Source organism: Asparagus officinalis, chromosome 4 (genome assembly GCF_001876935.1).
Source record: "Asparagus officinalis chromosome 4, Aspof.V1, whole genome shotgun sequence".
NCBI classification, from domain to species: domain Eukaryota; kingdom Viridiplantae; phylum Streptophyta; class Magnoliopsida; order Asparagales; family Asparagaceae; genus Asparagus; species Asparagus officinalis.
The window spans coordinates 11,490,006-11,509,788 of record NC_033797.1 but is presented as its reverse complement, the minus strand read 5'-3'; the positions used below and the strand labels follow the sequence as shown (position 1 = coordinate 11,509,788).

Below are 19,783 nucleotides of genomic sequence, written 5' to 3'. Positions count from 1 at the left end.
AGGAGCTTCATTTCTTCATCCCTGTAGCTGATAATATTAATTTATGCATTGCAAATGCTTTTTTTATGATCGAAGAACAACTAACTCGTTTACTCTTACCTAATCAGAGTTGACCGTTTCTAATAAGATAAAGCTCACGAACATGCACGTTTTATTATTAGATTCATTTGACTATGATCGTTGAAGAATAAGTGATGCATGTGGTAATAAAATAGAGAAAAGAGCAGGAAAATGGAAGGTAAAAAAAAAAGTTTTCTTCCATGTTTCTAGATTGACAGGAAAACTTTGCATGCATGACCTCATTCAAGAAATTTTCGAGACGAAAATTCACAAGAGGTGGGGGGAAAAAAACAATCCTCTTTTTCACTATTTACGATCCAATATAGTGAAATTTTTGAATATTTAAAGTTCATTTTATAAGATATATGGGCATATATACGCAAACATAAATTAGAAGCACATGCTTAGCATAAAGAGAACAGATAATGAAGGTGAAGCTAAAAGATCAGCATCAGCAAAGAGCAGCACAAATCCAGCTTGATGAAAAAGAAAACCATTATCACTTGACCAGAAGAGAAGAAAATCAATCCACAACTGTTATTGTACTGAAGTTTCTACATGATAGCTGATCGATCCTACAAGACATTAACAAACACAATACTACTTCAAGAAAAACATTTGGTCCTCTCATCACTTGAATCGATCAAGAAGCCATTCTTGAATCAAGAAGTGAAATCGATGTCATCTTCCATCTCACGAACTGCTTGAAGAGGACCACTTCCAGAGTGAAAACCGCTTTCAGATGTGGTCGAAGGCCAATTTCCAAAGAGGCATACTTGTGGTTCGATTCTGTTCATCCTGTTCAACTCTTCGTCGGAGAGAGACCAGTTGAAGATATCGATGTTTTTGAGGATTCTTTCAGGCTTCAGACTGCAGGGGAGAACACTAGTTCCTCGTTGTAGACCCCATCGCAAAATTACCTGTTGTATTTACAAGTACAAGAAAGGAGTGATAAATTGTACTGCATTAAGGAGTGCAGGTGTTTCTGCATATAAAGAAAAGCAAAAAAGTGGGGAAAAAAATGTGTCAATACAGATTAGCGCAATACAAGATTACATGCCACATGTATTTTACTAAACCATGTAGTTTCATGCTTCTAAACAACCAGTAAGCATGTAAAGATCCCAACCTTTGTGATCTCAATACATGAAAGCAAATTTATGAACCAAGTGTGTGGGTTGAAAATAATTGATCAAAAGGAGAAGAAGAAAAGAGAAAAGAAGAAAAGGAGCTTCAAGCATATGGAACGAGAAACAGACGCCTAGTTTTCTATTGAGTTTCCCCTCTCTTCAGAGCGTTACAAAGACGCTGTTTATTGACCTAATTTTCTCTTAATGCCGTATAATCAGGTACTGCTGAAACAACAGAAAAATCTTCACAATTAGCCCGATTATCAGTAAGAAACACCTCGAAAGAACAAATTGACAGTGAACAACCTTCTAGGAATCGCCTTGATTAATGATCTAGAACCCTCTAAAATGATATTAACCAGATGAAGTGCAAGAAACCAACAATGGGAGATGACAAGGCATCTAATTGCCTTGGCCATGTCAACAGAAAAGTGCCACCTGAATTCAACCTTGTTAAAAGAACGAAGTCGTTGTTTTGTGACCTCCAATGCTAGGACCATCAATGATGAAAGCTCAATAATCTTTGGTAGTACAAGAGGAAGATACGAATCTAAAGCCCCTAACGAACCACAATGATCAGTAGCTATTAGTGAGAAGTTACTTCGGAACACACAAACAAGGATCAGCACATACCATTCCTTAAGGGTGGGAAATCTTTTAAAACTTTTGCGTTCTCTCATGCAATAAATCTGGCATACACTTGTTACGTTGAATGTTTTAATTTGATGTGATTTCTCGACAGTAAATGGGTGACCTTTTTACTTTTCTTCTCTAGGAGAGATCCAGGATAATCTTACTGAGAACTGCCTTATTGTCTATAGTTATACATTGAAAGGATGGATGAGATTTAGCTATATCAACAGCCAAGTAAAAAAAAACAATTAGCATCCACCATCCCAAGCAACAAAAACTTCTAGAAGGTTAAATTTTAAAACGCGGGCATGAGGTCGGGCATGAGGATATTCATGATGCAGAGTAGTATATAGCTCTCATCATTCAGGACGCAAAATAAACATTATTTAGCGGTGTGATGAAATATGAAGGCGAAGAAAAAAAAATTCTATACAGCTTGTCTTAAAGTAATGAATGCTTTCTGATTCAAGCGATGATTTTATATGAAATATTTATTGTATTTTAAATTTTTGATACATCAATCCTAAGCTTCGCATTCAATGACACCACTACTCATCTTCAGGATAATGTATTTTTCAAAAGAAGGTCAAATACAATAAATATTAGTATACATCAATAAGAGATATCCAGACTCCAAAATCAAAGAATTAGCTGCATTAACCAGATGTGCAAGAAACTCTTGTCAAAGAGTATCATCATGTTATCTTCTTCACATAATCAAATACATTTATTTCCGACATTCTCCATATAGGTAAATCTACTATATCTCAGCTCAAATCCAATACATTTTTTAACGTTCCTATCTAAAAGCCCAAATTTTTCAATAACGAAGTCATTATATTTCTGTTATCAAATGTTTCGAAGGACATCAATTTCTTTTGCAGTTAATTATGTTTCTTTCTAGCTTAACCTACATAGGTCAAAGCATCCTGATGCCTTTCGATTCCTTAGGTATATTGTATGTATATTTAAGCCAGACATTGCGGCATGCTTCATGGCTGTTCCTTATTTTCATTGTATGAAACTTTGGCAGTAGATGAACACAGAACAATTCCATGATCTTCACATAAGCTATAGCATAACTTATTTTCAATTTAAACCCAGGATCAAGATCTTTGATGACTGGTAGTTTAGTTGACCAAGTACTTTGGAACCAAAACTTACCATTAACATAAGATATAGCATAACTTACATTCAATTTGCCTTAATGTTTCTTATCATCTTTAAACTCAGGAACAAGATCTTTAATGGTTGATAGTTAAGTTGACCAAGTACTTTGGAACCAAAACTTGCCATTAACATCTGTGTCTTAATAGGTCTGCTATTCAATATTCCTATCATGTGAACAAGTTTAAGCATACAGCGTCATTACATGGTTCAGCACCAAAATCTGGCGAAGTTGATTCAACAAAACCTTTCCCTCATTTCTATGCGGGGAAATCCTACTTTTGCCAAACTATGGTATTACAAGGTCTGATCTATAAAAATCCCCATCAATTTAGCTCATTGCCATTAGCCTCATTACCTGTCAATAGACTAAAGCTTTTATAATTTATTTTCTCCAAGATCTATGAGATCCTAGCCATAGCTGCACACCTGAAGATGACAGCTAAATCCTGAAGAGAATACCATTAAGGAGAGTCCAAAAGGATTTGAACAGTAAAGAGTGGAATTGTGAACAAAAATTTTGATTAATGAGAATCCCTATCGGCTCAATCCAATGGCAAGTTCAAAGCAGCCCTTGTTTCATTTTAGGGTGCAGGATCCTAAACCTCGTACACCTAAGAGTGCAAGACATCTGTTATAGCCATCGAATTCTAACCCACTTTTCGATTCAAACTGATGCTTACAAATTTGAAAGGAACCCGGATAAATCAAATACCAATCATGTATAATATTCAGTTGAACACTGGAGCAAGTGTTGACATGTTAGTAATAGATAGGGTGTTATTTGTAAGTTGTGTAGTAAGGGCCTATATAAGCCCATCTTATGGAGTAATAAAGTTAGGGTTTTCTCTCTATTTTTAATTATGGTAATCAGAGCACCACAACCTATGCCGCCGCCCCCCCCTTCTCGCCTTCACCCGCTGCGCCCCTCCCCCCCCCTTTTTTCTCCTCGTCCGGCCCCTCACTCCACGCAGTTCGTTTCCGATCATCAAGACATAAGACCCCCGACTGACCCCACCTGTTCGATCATTCCAGAACCCCCGCCCTTAACCCTTCCTGTGTCCGCGATCATCCAGAACCCCCCCCCGACCTCCTCCGACGCCCTCTCTGTCGTCAAAGACCCCCCTGCCGCTCCACTCCACACATCAACAGGCCCCACCGATCGAGCCTGATCTCCACCATCCAACAGCCCCACCTGGAGCGACCTCAGACCCAGACTGACCGACCCCAGAACCCCCCTGACCTCATTGCAAACCCATTTTCTAGCCGCTGCCATCAAGCCGCACACTCCTTGCTGCGCATGTCGGAGCCTAGAGTTTGGCTATTGGTTCCCTTGACTTCAGTCTCCGGATGATGATTCAGGAGAGTATAATATCTACATCGATGGATATATTTAACTTGGTTGGTTCTTGTTTCCTCTGAGTAAGAGAAGTTTGTTGAGATCTACTCTTGTTGTGCAGAGAGGTGCCTGCCGAATGTTACTCAGTACATAACCAAGCGGTCGGAGTAGAAGGTGAATCAGGTGTGGGTTAAGCTATTCGATGGAAGGAGATCATCAAGAGTTAACCCGCGGAGGTGTCAACTTTGATGAAGCTAATGAAGTTGTCGGCTGGTGAGAGTGCGACAAAACCATCGAAGAAGTTGGAGCTTCCGACCATCGATCTGAAGCTGGATGGACCTAGTACGTACCTGAGCTGGTCACGGCGGGTGAGATATACCCTTGCAGGGCGAAATCTGGAGGATTATCTGACAGGCGAGGTGACAGAGCCAGAGGAGGACTCAGAGGGAAGAGATGAGTGGAAGTCCACTCATATGTTGGTGTACATATGGCTTCTCAATTCATTGGTCCCGACGATCGCAGCCACAGTGGATGGCATTGAGAAGGTGAAGGACGTCTGGGAGAAGTTGAGGAGGACATATGACGGAGTCGGGAATAACCTGAGGGTATTCCAGATTAAAGGGGAGGTCGACGCCACAGTCCAGGGAGAGAGGACTGTACAGGAATATGCTACAGAATTGGAGCGTCTGTGGCTGGATTATGATCATTTTTCCCCTCGGGCTAGCTGCAAGGACCCGGGGTGTAAAGAACGGGAGGCCTTTCTACAGGAGAGGACTATGGTGTTTCTCAAGGGATTGACATCAGAGTTCGCTCAGCGAATCGCATTGCTACTAGCTCAGCCGAAGATTCCCACACTTGAGGAGGCTGTCTCTGCTATGATCCAGGAGGAGACTCGCATTCGGCTGCAGGCAGGGACAGGTGGACTTCCTGTGGTGAAGTCAGCAATGGCAGCCTCTAGCAACACTGGATCTAGGGGAGAGACTCGACAGTGCTACAACTGCGGCACGGTGGGTCATCTAAGGCATGCTTGCACCAAGCCACCCAAGGAAGGAGATTCGGGTGGACGTGTACAGTTCGGAGGTCGTGGTCGTGGCCGTGGGGGTCGACGAGGTGAAAGAGGAGCAGGGAATCGGGCGAATATGATGGTAGCAGAGGAAGGGGAAGCAACTGAGATGGTCTTTACTGAGGAGGACCATATGCTCCTGGAGATTCTTCGAAGGAAGCAGAGAGTAGCAGGAGATGGAGACAGAAGAAGTGGAACTGAGGAGACATCCAAAGGCAACTCTGCTACTTATGCTCATCCGATCAAATGTACGGATGACATACATGCTCTTGCTTCTATGTCTCCCAATAGACCATCAGAATGGATTGTCGACTCCGGTGCATCTCGACATGTGACGGGCAACGCTAGTGAGTTTTCGTCATACACTCACCTAGCATCAGCAGATAGCATCCAAACAGCTGATGGTACATTTCAGCCTGTGGTTGGTAAGGGTACTGTTAATTGTACAGGTTCTGTAACTCTGTCCAATGTTTTGCATGCTCCTTCCTTTCCAGTAAATCTTTTGTCCATTAGTGCTATTATCCTCCAACTAAAATGTATCGTTTCTTTTGACATTCCCAAGGTGATCTTCCAGGAGAAAGGGACAGGACGGAGACTTGGGACTGGCACGTGGAGTAATGGACTGTGGTACTTGGATCGTGAGGGGCTGGACTCAGCTTTGGTGTCAATGGTAGAGAAAGCAGGAGTAGGATCTGAAATGAGTGCCGAGAGTGAATTGATGCTTCATCACCAGCGCTTGGGACACTCATCCTTTGGTACTTTAAGTAGGTTGTATCCATCTTTATTTGAGAAAGCAAATAAAGAGAAACTTGTGTGTGATGCATGTAAGTTGGGAAAGCTTACTAGAAGCTCTTATGTTAGTTCTGATCATAGGAGTTCTCATGCATTTGATCTGATACATTCAGATGTTTGGGGGCCTTGTTCCACAAGTTCTATGAACGGATACAAGTATTTTGTTACATTCATTGATTGCTTCTCTCGCGTTACTTGGTTATACCTGATGAAGAATAAGAGTGAAGTGTTTGGCTGCTTTCAAAACTTTCATAGGTATGTTCAGACTCAATATGGAGCAGTGGTGAAGGTATTGAGATCTGATAATGGGACAGAGTACACCAACAAAGTGTTTGGAGAATACTTGTCATCTCATGGAATACAACACCAGACTACGTGTCCATACACACCAGCTCAGAATGGGGTAGCAGAAAGGAAGAACAGACATCTTTTAGAGGTTGCTAGAAGTATGATGATCTCCATGAATGTCCCAGAAACATTTTGGGGGCAAGCAGTGTTGACTGCAGCGGCGCTGATCAACAGAATGCCCTCGAGAGTACTGGATTGGAAGTCTCCGTGTGAGACGTTGAAAGGAGATAATGGTGGGATTCTTCCACTGAAAGTATTTGGCTGTGTGTGCTTTGTGAAGGATAACAGACCATCCGTCGGGAAGCTTGCCCCTAGAGCGGTGAAGTGTATCTTTGTAGGATATTCTGCTACTCAAAAGGGATATGTTTGCTGGAGCCCGGTGGAGAAAAGGCTGTTCGTGAGCATGGATGTGTACTTTCGTGAATTTGAGCCATATTACACACAGAAGGTACCATCATCCGTTGGTGACTCGCATAATACTGGAAGTATGAGGCGAGAAGGGGAGAATGGTGAGAGGCAGATGAATAATGTAGAGAATAATGTGGAGAAATCGATTTCTCTAACGATTCCTTGGGAAGGAGAATTGGTTGAGGAGGAGCAGGAGAATAAAGAAGAAGAGGATAAGGAGACAAGAGGTGTTAGGCCCACGGCTCAGGGGGAGCTACTTACCTATAGTAGGAAGGGGAAGCAAATTGCAGAAACAGTACCTACAGTGCCACTAGTGCCAAGTCCCTTATCAACGCCTGTCCCGACTCCTGAGACACCTACACCACCATCAGATTCCTCCCAAGGTGATATCAATCCTCTCATTACTCCTCCCACACCAATGTCAGTACGGAGGACTACTCGCAGCAATGCGGGACATCCTCCCGATAGATATGGTTGGGATCTTACCCAGTTTATATCATAATCTAATATCCACCCTGCACATGGAGCATTCATTGCATCATTGGATTCTGTTACTGTACCTAACAATTGGCAGGTTGCTAAAAAGGACCCAAAGTGGAAAGCAGCTATGCATGAGGAGCTAGGAGCTCTTGAGAAGAACCGCACTTGGGAGCTAGTAAAATTACCAGAAGGGAAGAGAGCAGTTGGGTGCAAGTGGGTCTTCACTGTGAAGCAGAATCCAGATGGACAAGTTGAGCGCTACAAGGCTCGTCTGGTGGCAAAAGGGTATAGTCAGACATATGGCATCGATTATGATGAGACTTTTGCACCGGTGGCGAAGATGAGCACTGTTCGGACCTTAATCTCTCTAGCAGTAAATGGTGAATGGAAGTTACACCAACTAGATGTGAAGAATGCATTTCTTCATGGAGATCTAGTGGAGGAGGTATACATGGAGATACCACCAGGATTTGGTACAGATCAGACAGTGGGAAAGGTCTGCAGATTGAAGAAGTCTCTCTATGGTCTGAAGCAATCTCCCCGTGCTTGGTTCGACATATTCAGGCCGGCTATGATAGGTATGGGATACCAGCAGATTAATGCCGATCATACCGTGTTCTTTCGAAGAAGTGGAGGTCACATCACCTTGCTTGCAGTATATGTGGATGATATGATTATTACAGGGGATGATGAGAAGGAGATTGCCCAACTCAAAGTAAGACTGGGTAAGGAATTCGAGGTGAAAGATCTTGGCTTGCTTCGATACTTTCTTGGAATAGAGATAGCTCGAGGAGCGGAGGAAGGTTAATCTATTTGAGTCACACACGTCCTGATATCTCTTTTGCAGTGAGCGTGGTGAGTCGCTACATGCACGATCCGAGGAAGGATCATATGGACGCTGTGTACCAGATTCTGAGATATTTGAAGAGTGCCCCCGGAAAGGGGCTGATATTCAGAAAGAATGGACATGTGAGCATCGAGGGTTATTGTGACTCAGATTAGGCTAGCTGTGCTGATGACAGGAGGTCCACCTCAGGATACTGTATCTTTATAGGAGGCAACTTGGTCTCGTGGAAGAGCAAGAAGCAGTCAGTGGTGGCGAGGTCAACAGCTGAAGCAGAGTATAGAGCTATGGCCTTGGGAGTCGCGGAATTGTTGTGGTTGAAGAGTATGTTGGTGGAGCTGAAACTGGATCAAGGAGCAAAGATGAAGCTGTGGTGTGATAACAAGTCAGCCATCAGTATCGCTAATAACCCGGTGCAGCATGATAGAACCAAACACATCGAGATCGATAGGTTCTTCATCAAAGAGAAGTTGGACAGTGGACTACTGGAGTTAAGTCATGTTCCAACTAAGGATCAGACAGCAGATTGTCTGACTAAGGGACTTAGCTCAGTAGATATGATTAGAGGATGTGACAAGATGGGCTTAGTGGATATCTTTCGCCCATCTTGAGGAGGAGTGTTGACATATTAGTAATAGATAGGGTGTTATTTGTAAGTTGTGTAGTAAGGGCCTATATAAGCCCATCTTATAGAGTAATAAAGTTAGGGTTTTCTCTCTATTTTCAATAGCAAGTATTATCAAGTATATGACAATCTACTTTTTAGCTTTGACTAATCTAGCGAGAAATCTACGGGAGAAATCAAATCATTTTTCCTTGCTAACATACAGTAGAATCAGCCTACTTCGTAGGGAACTTGTTAGTTCATTTGACACATATAACACTCTTTATTCCCTCTTTCTTCCTTTAATAATCCTCTTGCTCTTTCCTTCTTTGTTTCCCCCCACTTTTCATGGCTGCAAGAAGACAGGATACATTGGTAATGTTGGCAGCCATTTAAGAACACAGCATCCAAAGAGAATTAACAGTCTTTCCTAGTTAGTGTCTTGAAAGGTACACCCCTCATTCTTTAATTCTTTCCCTCATCCCCTCTAAAGCCCAAAAAAACCGAGTATCTGTAGATAGTTTTAGAATCTTGCATTCTGAACTTGAAATATACAAAACTAAAGGAGCCCTGATGCTATGATGTAAAGTCTAAACAGATAGTTTTGGAATCCTGCATTCTGAACTTGAAATATACAAAGTTTTGGAATCTTGCATTCTGAACTTGAAATATACAAAACTGAAGGAGCGCTGATGCTATGATGTAAAGTCTAAACTGTAAATAGCATACAGAAAGAATAGAGATGGATACTTGCATCTAGATACAAAGTTCAGGATAAAACTAGGCTACGGAAAAGTAGGGATTTGTTAAGTAGAGTTGCAGATATCTACAGATAATGTTTTTTTTTTTCTAGAAGATGAATAAATACCAGTTAAAACAATGAAAGCGGTATGCAAAATAAATTTTCAACTAATAGAAGCATAATCAATCAAGGAATTCAATTAGTTACTATATAAGACACAACATCAATAATAAAAACTCCATAAGCAATAATGTCATAGCCCCAATATATTTCAGATATCATCGTACCTAATTCATCTGTCAAGAAACAACATTAAATAAACTATATCAATAATAATTAAAAGTCTCCTCCATATTGTAACTATGATTCATTGCTCAAGTCCCTTGAACCAAAAAGTTAATTGTTCTTTCTAGCAGATTAGTACTACTTAACTATTAACACCAAAATAAATATTGTAACCTAATCAAATGTACGAACTTATAGACCCAAGCTGCAATACAGGAATTTCCTATTTGACATCAGCCAAAAGGTTCTAGCATGTAGAAGCAATTAAGAAAAAGAACAAACTCTTCAATGGCGTCATTAGCAAATCCAGGTGTACATCTATACTACTTATAAAAGAGAATACCCATGTTAAAACTTTTAATTTCCTTTTTTACCCTCTCAAATTTTGATAATTTACAATTATATCATTACTTTAAATAATTTTAACTAATTATTCACAACATCTTATTGATTAGGACCTCCTTACTTTCCGACATATTGAGGCATTCATTAAAATAATTAATATAAATATCTTTATAATGATAAAAAATTATAAATATGTTATAATTTATAACAGATAACTATTGATTATAATAAAATCATATAAAATTATTAGTGCAATAAAATATTTTGTAAAATAACTATACATAATTTATTAAATAATATATTATTAAATTGTTAAATTGCTATTTATTTATAAATTATAATAAAATAGTATGTTGCCAAATATTATTAAAAAGTATGTCATTCACTACTTATAAATATGTTATTAAATTGTTAGATGCCTATTTATAAATTATAATAAAATATTAAAATACTATTAAAATAAAATAACACACTATTAAATATTCTTAAAAAATTATCATTAAATAAATAATACAATAAATTTGTATAAATATTTTATAGTAAAATAATATAATTATTTTAATATTATATCTTAACTAAGAATTACACTATATTTAATACATTATAGTGAATAGTAGTACTATAATTATACTATATATAGATATTATAAATAAGAATAGTTATAAATAGCATATAATTTATTATACATATTCAAAATTACAAATAAAATATTATATTATATATTATAGTATTAAATAATTATTTAATTTGTTATAAGTATTTAACTAAATTATGATTAAATTATACTCCCTTTAAAAGCACGAGTTCGGAAAAAGATTTACATGGTCAATATTATCTAGGGCTGAGCATGGTTCGGTCCAAACCGAAAAAACCGACCGAACCGACTCAGAAAAATCGGTTTTATGAGTAGGGCGGTTCAGATCGGTTTGAAAACTTTTCAACCCGAACCGACCGAATATAGTGCAATACTACCCATTCTGATCTCAAACCCTACCCGACCCATCCCCAAAGAGTCAAAGACTCAAACCCTAAACTCGTTTTCTAAATCATTATGGGTTGAAAACAATATCATTATATCAGTGTTTAATGCTTCATAATCTCCTACTTTATTGATATCTTTTTTTTTCTTTAACACAGTTTGTTGTTTGATAAGAAGTTTGATGAAGTTAGAACAGAACAAACCGAACCGAACCGTACCGAACCAACTTGCAACAATTCGGTTCGGTTTTGAATTATAGGCGGTTCGGTTCGGTTGTTCAAATTTTGGTAAAAACCTAACCGAACCGACCGTTGCACACCCCTAATATTATCATTTACTATTTTGAATATTTTATTTAAATCTTATTTTATCCTAATTCAAATTATATCTTATACTAATTTTACGTGAACTACGTATAGCTCAACAATTTGAAAAAAAAAATAATAAAATACATGAAACACTATATTGAATATTTCATTTAAAACCTAATCTATCAAAATGCTAATTAAATTCTAAACTAATCGCATGTTAACTACTTATAGTTCAACAATTTAAAAAAATAAAATTAAGAAATCATATGTAGCTAACATATTATAACACATGAAGTATTACTAAAAAACCCATTTTTTTAAAAAAATTGCATAAAATACCCTCAAAAGTTTAAAATTACACAAAACACCCTGACTTTTTAAAACTTAAAATAACAAACAATAACACCCTAAGAATTTAAAATTTATAATTAACACCCTTAACATTTCAAAAATTGTAGAAACGACCTCAAAAATTCAAATTACAAAAAAACATGCTAAAATTGTGAAAATTCAAAACTTAAAAACAATATAGATGGATTCAAGAGATTACCAATAGACACTTGAAAATTTAAAATTAGCAAAAAGTAACTCAAAGTTAGAAAAATTGTAAAAACTCCCTCAAAAATTAAAAATCGCAAAAACTTGAAATTGCAAAACTTATAACCAATACACATCAACTATGAAAATTATCAGTAGACTACTAAATTTTTGAATTTTGTAAAAAGCAACTGAATTTGCAAAAAACACCCACAACATGTCAGAGTTGCAAAAAATATCCTAACATTTAAAAACTTACCACTAACACTCGAAACATGGAAATTATAAGTACCCAACTTAAAACTTAAATTTTTTAAAAACATTATCTCACTTAAAAAAAAGGAAAAATTGCTTCAAGGCCCCAAAATTAAAAAAACAATATGCAACAGCCCCCTGTACTTTTTCTAATATGTTTTGGCCCCAATTACACTTCCCAAGATGTGTTCAGCCCTATTTACACTTCCCAAGAAAAAAAATCTCAAAAAACCCCAAATTACCCCTCTTCTTCTCCTCCTCCTCCTCCTTCTCTGTCCTTCCTTTTTTCCATGGAGACAACAAACCCCTTCTCTCCTCTTTGGTAGCGAGGGTCTTCTAGGGTAGGGGGAAGGTGATGGGGATAAAAGGAGGGAAGACGAGGCGGTGCTGAAACCGACGACGGCGGCGGCGGCGGAGACCCTGTTTACACTTCGCCAACTTCCTCGACTTCGACCTCTACGCCCTCGAACTCACCGTCGTCCACTCCAACTCCCACCTCCGCAAGCTCCTCATCTCCACCTCCCCCAAATCCGTCGTCATCGTCGAGGACGCCGACTGCTCCCTCGACCTCTCCAACCACAAGAAACCCCTCCAGCCCGAAACCAACGGTGGTGACAGCGACTCGCCTGACCCCACGAGCAAATTTCTTGCTGTGACAATAAGGGCAGATAAGGATGACACCATGTCAACTTCTTATAAGGGAGACTTGTTTTTTTGCTTTAATGCTGATGATTTTCCTGAGATTGCTATCTTACCTCCACTTCTAGAAGGAAATGAATGGTTCTGTTTAGTTGATACTTCTCTTCCATTTCCAGGGTTCTTTTCTAGATTGTCTTCACTAAGGCTCGTTCGGGTTATGAACTGAAGCCTCACAGTTGCGCTTTGTCTGAAGTTAAAAAGAGTGCCAGCTGAGTTGACATTAATCTGATGTCTGCTACTTAATTTTTGTTTATGTTGTCAGGAATAAGATGAAGTAAATGTTCATCTGAAGTGTGCAAATAAAGTACATATATTTATTTATATTTTGTGCATAATTTATGAAGTAAATGTTCATCTGAAGTGTGCAAATAAAGTACATATATTTATTTATATTTTGTGCATAATTTAATTTGATTCTTATTTGAATACATGTAGTGTGACTGGGAATAAGCTTATATTTTCATCAGGTATGTTGCATTATCTTCAAGAGAGCTTTCGGTAGAGGGCTTATATCGGTTAAAAGCTTTACACTTTGTCTGATAGTTATTTGAAGTTGTATCTTTATCTGCAAGGATAAATGTTTTCTCCCAGATTCCATAGAACAAATTGTTTCAAAATGCTACACGTGTTAGGAGATTTGGTTCTTATTGGCATTTTCTCTTGATGAAGATTGGTGCCAAGGTAAAGAGCGGGATTCATGCATAATTGTTAATGGATTGCAAAAATTGTTGTTCAGTCAGGGCTCATTATTCTCAAGAGCGGGATTCATGCATAATTGTTAATGGATTGCAAAAATTGTTGTTCAGTCAGGGCTCATTATTCTGATGTATATCCCACAGTCATAGCTACAAATTAGGGCTCATTATTCTGATGTATATCCCACAGTCATAGCTACAAATAACAAAACATAAATACATATTACATGTCATTTTTGAATGTTGTTATACAAAATTAAGATATTAAGGAAGATCGGTCTTTAACTTGTGAACATGGTTCAAGTTCATATAGTTAATATTTTAACCATAATATTTAGCATGTTAACTGTTGTGGTTAGCATGTTAACTCTTGATACAGTAGTTCCGGGTATGTAATTGTGCTGTTATCACTAACGATGACATCGACATACCTTAAAAAGCAATAAGTTACGGAGGGTTAAAATCTAAAACATGATGGATAACATGTCAACTCTTGTGGATAACATGTTAACTCTTGTGGCTATATGTTAACTCTTGTGGATAACATGTTAACTTTTGTGGATAACATGTCAACTCTTGTGGATAACATGCTCTTGTGGCTATATGTTAACTATTGTTATAGTTAACATGTTAAATGAGAACTATATTAACGTGTATATGACCCGAAATAACAGTTAACGGATTAACTTTAATTGGTAAATTGATAATTATATTCAGTAAACTGTTAACTATAATCCATTATCCGTTAATTGCTATTTGTAATCCTTTATCCGTTAATTGTTATTTCGGGTCATATACACGTTAATATAGTTCTCATTTAACATGTTAACTATAATACGTGACATGTTAACCTTAATTGGTAAATTGATAACTATATTCAGTAAACTGTTAACTATAATCCATTATATGTTAACTATTATTTATAATTTATTAACTATTAATCATTATTTGTTAACTGTTATTTATAAACTGTTAACTATAATGAATTATCTGTTAACTATTATTCGTAAACTGTCTGTTAACTATAATTCATGTTTGCCACAAGAGTTAACATTTTATCCATAATAGTTAACATGTTCGCCACAAGAGTTAACATGTTAGCCACAAGAGTTAACATGTTATCCACAAGAGTTAACATGTTAGCCATAAGAATTAACAAACTAGCCACAAGAGTTAACATGTTATCCACAAGAGTTAACATGTTAGCTTTCATGTTTTAGATTTTAACCCTCCGTAACTTATTGCTTTTTAATGTATGTCGATGTCATCGTTAGTGATAACAGCACAATTACATACCCGGAACTACTGTATTTGTTCCGCGGGGGAAGACTCGATGACAAAGTAAAAGAGGCCATCTTAGATAGATTACGGTAATGGTTACAGTTGCAGGAGAACGCTGCCTTAAACAAGCAGTATGAGATTGTATCTACATATTTCTGCGTAAGACCAATCCTCATATAATTAGTTAACATCTAAGCTCTTATAGTTAACATGTTAACCATAATAGTTAACATATTAAAAACAACCGTTAACCATAACAGTGAACATGTTAGCCACAAGAGTTAACATGTTATCCATAAGAGTTAACATGTTATCCACAAGAGTTAACATATAGCCACAAGAGTTAACATGTTATCCACAAGAGTTGATATGTTATCCACAAGAGTTAACATGTTATCCACAAGAGTTAACATATAGCCACAATAGTTAACATGTTATCCACAAGAGTTAACACGTTATCCACAAGAGTTAACATGTTAAACACAAGAGTTAACATGCTAACCACAACAGTTAACATGCTAAATATTGTGGTTAAAATATTAACTATATGAACTTGAACCATGTTCACATGTTAAAGACCGTTCTTCCTTAATATCTTAATTTTGTATAACAACATTCAAAATTGACCTGTAATATGTATTTATGTTTTGTTATTTGTAGCTATGACTGTGGGATATACGTTTACATGTAATGGGTAAAACTTAACAACTAATTAACAAAACTTAACATTTAAAATGAAAAAGTTAACACTTACTCCACTATACTTAACATGGAACATGTAAACGTTAACAGTTAATTTGCTATAGTTCACTTGTATTGGGTAAAACTTAACATTTATACATCCATTATTTTAAATGATTATTTTTGTATGTAGGTTTTTATTCTTCAATTATCAACCATCATGTACAAACTGCATATAATTTTCAAGCCAACAAAAATTGCCTATGTATATAAACTACATATAGTTTGTACATTATGTGTATAATAAACTACACGACAAATAACACCACTTACTAACAACAATGACCACAATGCATCCCCAAAATCCCACCATACAATTTACAATATCAACAACAATCAAACTGCATAGAGAACAACATCAAACTCCACCCAAAAAAAAAAACCCAAAAATTAAAAAAAAATCCAACCCCAAAAAATCCCCAAATGAATAGACTTTGGACTTTACACCAAACTGTCGTTCATTTTAAAGCTTTAATACTACACCACCAAGCCTTTCTCTTTCAGTGTACACAAACAAACCATGATATGATATGAAAACCCAAAGTAAAGAAAGAAAATAAACAAATAAAACATTGCATTCTATCTAATTTTCTTTCTCGTTCCCTAAACTTTTCATGCCCCCCTCTCTCCCTAAAAATCAAAATCAAAATCTCTTAGATGGAGGAGAAATCCCGATCCTTGGCCGACAACCACTTCAAGAACTCGCAGGTCGTGATCATCATCATTGCCGACAGCGACATCTCGGCCCATCTCGGCCCGAACCCTCGGTAACAAGCGAAGTGACTGAAGTAATATCTGATGCCTCCCCAGATCCAAGCGCTGGGAGACGGAGTAGGACGCCCACCAAACGGCGTTAGACGGAGACCGAGTAGGACGCCCACCAAACGCCAGCGACCCGTCGTCGCCGCCAAGGAGGACCTCGAGGCGAGCGCGCTGCTGGCAAGCACCACAAATTTTTTTGGTGTTTGGGGATTGAGGGGGCTGGGGTTGGAGGGGAGATGATTGAAGAAGAAATGGGGAGGGGTAAAGTTGGGATCTTGGGTTAAAAACATATAAAAATGGGATAATTATGAGCATGAGGGGTTGGGACATAATTTTAACAAAAGTTGGGGGCTGCAGCACATCAGAAATAGTATGAGGGGCTGGGGCACATCACATTTTGGATTTTGGGGCCTTGAAGCAATTTTTCCTTCTTCTTATAACCTTATATGAACTATTAGTTTTTCTCTTTCAATTTAAAGTTTATTATCCTTTTTTAGCATCTCAAAGTAGTCTAAAGTGATGCTGGTAAAAAATAGCAATAACAATAGATTAAAAATGCCCAGTTAAGATATAAAAATTAGAAAAATATATGATAGATTAAAAATCAACGTCACTGTATAAATTAAATGAATTGCATACAAATTTAGTAATAACATTAATTGATAGAAGACTATGTTATATGAAACTGATAAAGGACTAATATAATAGCTTATCATTAATTGATGATAATGTCTAAACATTGATCTCTGATTTTAATAATATTTATAGGGTTTAAAATATAAGAAGTTATGTATAGAAAAACTATCAGAAAGTTTAGAGATATCCTTAAAAAGAATCAAGATATTTTCATTTCAAATGGAGAAATGAAGGAAATAAATCCAAAATCCGAAAACGTTCATGAATCACTTGAATTGACATTGACAAAAGCCATATATACCAAAGAAGCATCGATTGAATTCCTCTTAAAGAACATAATGAACAAGTTTATCTCAATCAAATAAGCATTCTCCATGAAAGATACAAGAAAAATTAGTAAGTTTTTATAAATTTTCATACCTTATTCTTCAATACTAAAGCAATCATAAAAGTAATATAAAATTACATACATGAAAATCTTGCATTAGAAACTAAACTAAAGCCATTAATCAACTATGTTACAAGTTATAACAAGCTAGATAAGAGGAGGGAGGTAAATTCTTATAATGGGCAAAAGATGTACACATGATACTTGTTTCATATAGCATAAGCTAAAAAAATTTAAAATCAACATTTTTCTTTTTCCTATACAGTAGCATGACTCGGCGTATAATTTCATTTGGGGATATGATTACCAACGAAGGATTAATTCTTGAAGACACGATCAAAGATAAATATATAATAGCACCATCAGATTTCTATCCCTTTCTCATGAAATAAACATATCAAAATTAAATATTAATATTATAATCTAAAGTAAATTAACAATAAAAAATATAGTTATTTATTTCAAATTCTCTCAGAAAATGACAAGGACAGAGCTAAGGTAATATTATTTGACATAGCAGAATCTCTCATTGGATGCATAATAGAAGAATTCATTATAAATAAAAATAGGTAGCTCCTAATCTTATTTAAGTAATAAATTAAAAACAAAAAAGTTTCGTATACATAAAATTAACATTTATTCTCATTGAACAGAAAAATAATCAAAGTCTGTATTTTCAGAAGTTTGTGTTAAATATCGAAAATGCATTCAACTTTCTTGTGAAGTAAGACAAGAAGATAAAAGATAAACGAGCCAAGTGAAAGATAATACCAAAAGAAATCTAGCTCTAGCCTAATGTCACAATTGATGTAGATGGTAAAGACACAACTCTAGGCTTGCCCAAAAAAAGGATAAAGGTGGAAAAGAATTTTTCTCGACTCAATAATAAAATGAAACAGAATGAATAAAAGATCTGGTTTCTGAATATTTTATAAAATAGTTTAAGTTTTTTGAGTAAAATTAAGAATCTTTAGAAGAGATTTTCATAAACTTTTTTAGTATTTTTATATGCTTATATGGATGTTTTATCATATAAAAATATACTAGATTTAGCATTAATCTTTAGTTTATAATTTTTTGGTCTATCAGTGATTAGAAACAAACTTTATATCCTCTTTAGTTTCTTTCCAGCCCACTTTTAATTAATCATCTTGGCTTATTGGGTTTAATTATTCATCTTCCTTTTATAATGTTATTTTTCAAGTGTTTTGAACTTTCATAACACCATACTTTCTCAAGTCAAGCTTGGTTTCATGTCGATCTAAATAATATGAAAATTCAAATTAACTTTGGATTACATTTGGTTCATGTCAATTCAATTATAAACATGAAAATTTAAATTCAATATAACTCATTCAAATAAACATCAAAGAAAATAAATAATCACAATGTTAAAATTTAGAGACATAAGCGAGCAAAAACTATCAAGTAGAACGGAGCAATAAATTTTAGTAAGGAAATAAATTAAGTATAATTAATCATGGTATTTGACCACGTGCGATGCACGTGCATAAAACCTATTATAATAATTACCCAAGATGTAAAAATTACTCATATAATTCTTTATACACAACTTTATTTATTAATTTATTAATGTAAAGATTTATTAATTATTCAATTTAAGAATTTATATTATTACAAAAGCCACTTTATAGTTTTGCACTCAAAGAAAAAGAATTGAGGATAAAAATAGTATGTCCACATGCAAAGCATGTGCATTATACTAGTATACATAAAAAGGAACAAATCAACAGTATGTCACTCTGGTCACCACTGTTGAAGGAAAGAAATAGTACAGTATGTAATCTCAGGTCACCACTGTTAAAAGGAAGAAATAGTAGATTTTTGAGTAAATTGCACATAAACCCCCTCATCTATACCCAGCAAAAAAACAAAGAAAAAACTCATTTATTAGCACTAAACCCCCTTCGATTCATGAGAAAGAGGGGCGTTACATGTAATTCATCCATCTAAAAATGGAATCTCAAGCATGCTAAGTGCTGGTAAATGATTGCAGGGATTTCGTGCAACTAAAGGTATAAAATGAGGGGATTTATGTGCGATTTATCTAAGATTTTTTTAGGGCAGACTAGAGTAGTGGTGGTGGAGAGGAGCCAACTGAATTTACACATATACCATATTATACTACAATATCTTTTGCCAAGCAGTTTCTTTAAGTGAAATTTTTTTAGGAATTTCATGGAAGATTTAGAACCAACTCAATAACAAATAAATAAATAAAATAATTCATTTTTTCCT

At 36.2% G+C, this 19,783-nt stretch overlaps 1 protein-coding gene across 1 annotated transcript in view; it reads right to left on the bottom strand.

Moving 5' to 3' along the window:
- Positions 538-19,783, bottom strand: part of LOC109836616 (aldo-keto reductase family 4 member C10-like) — a 23,147-nt gene continuing 3,901 nt past the window's right edge. Inside the window, exon 4 of the mRNA XM_020404575.1 lies at positions 538-980. Coding sequence (XP_020260164.1) covers positions 723-980 — 258 coding nt within the window. The 3' untranslated portion in view covers positions 538-722. The remainder of the gene's footprint in view (positions 981-19,783) is intronic.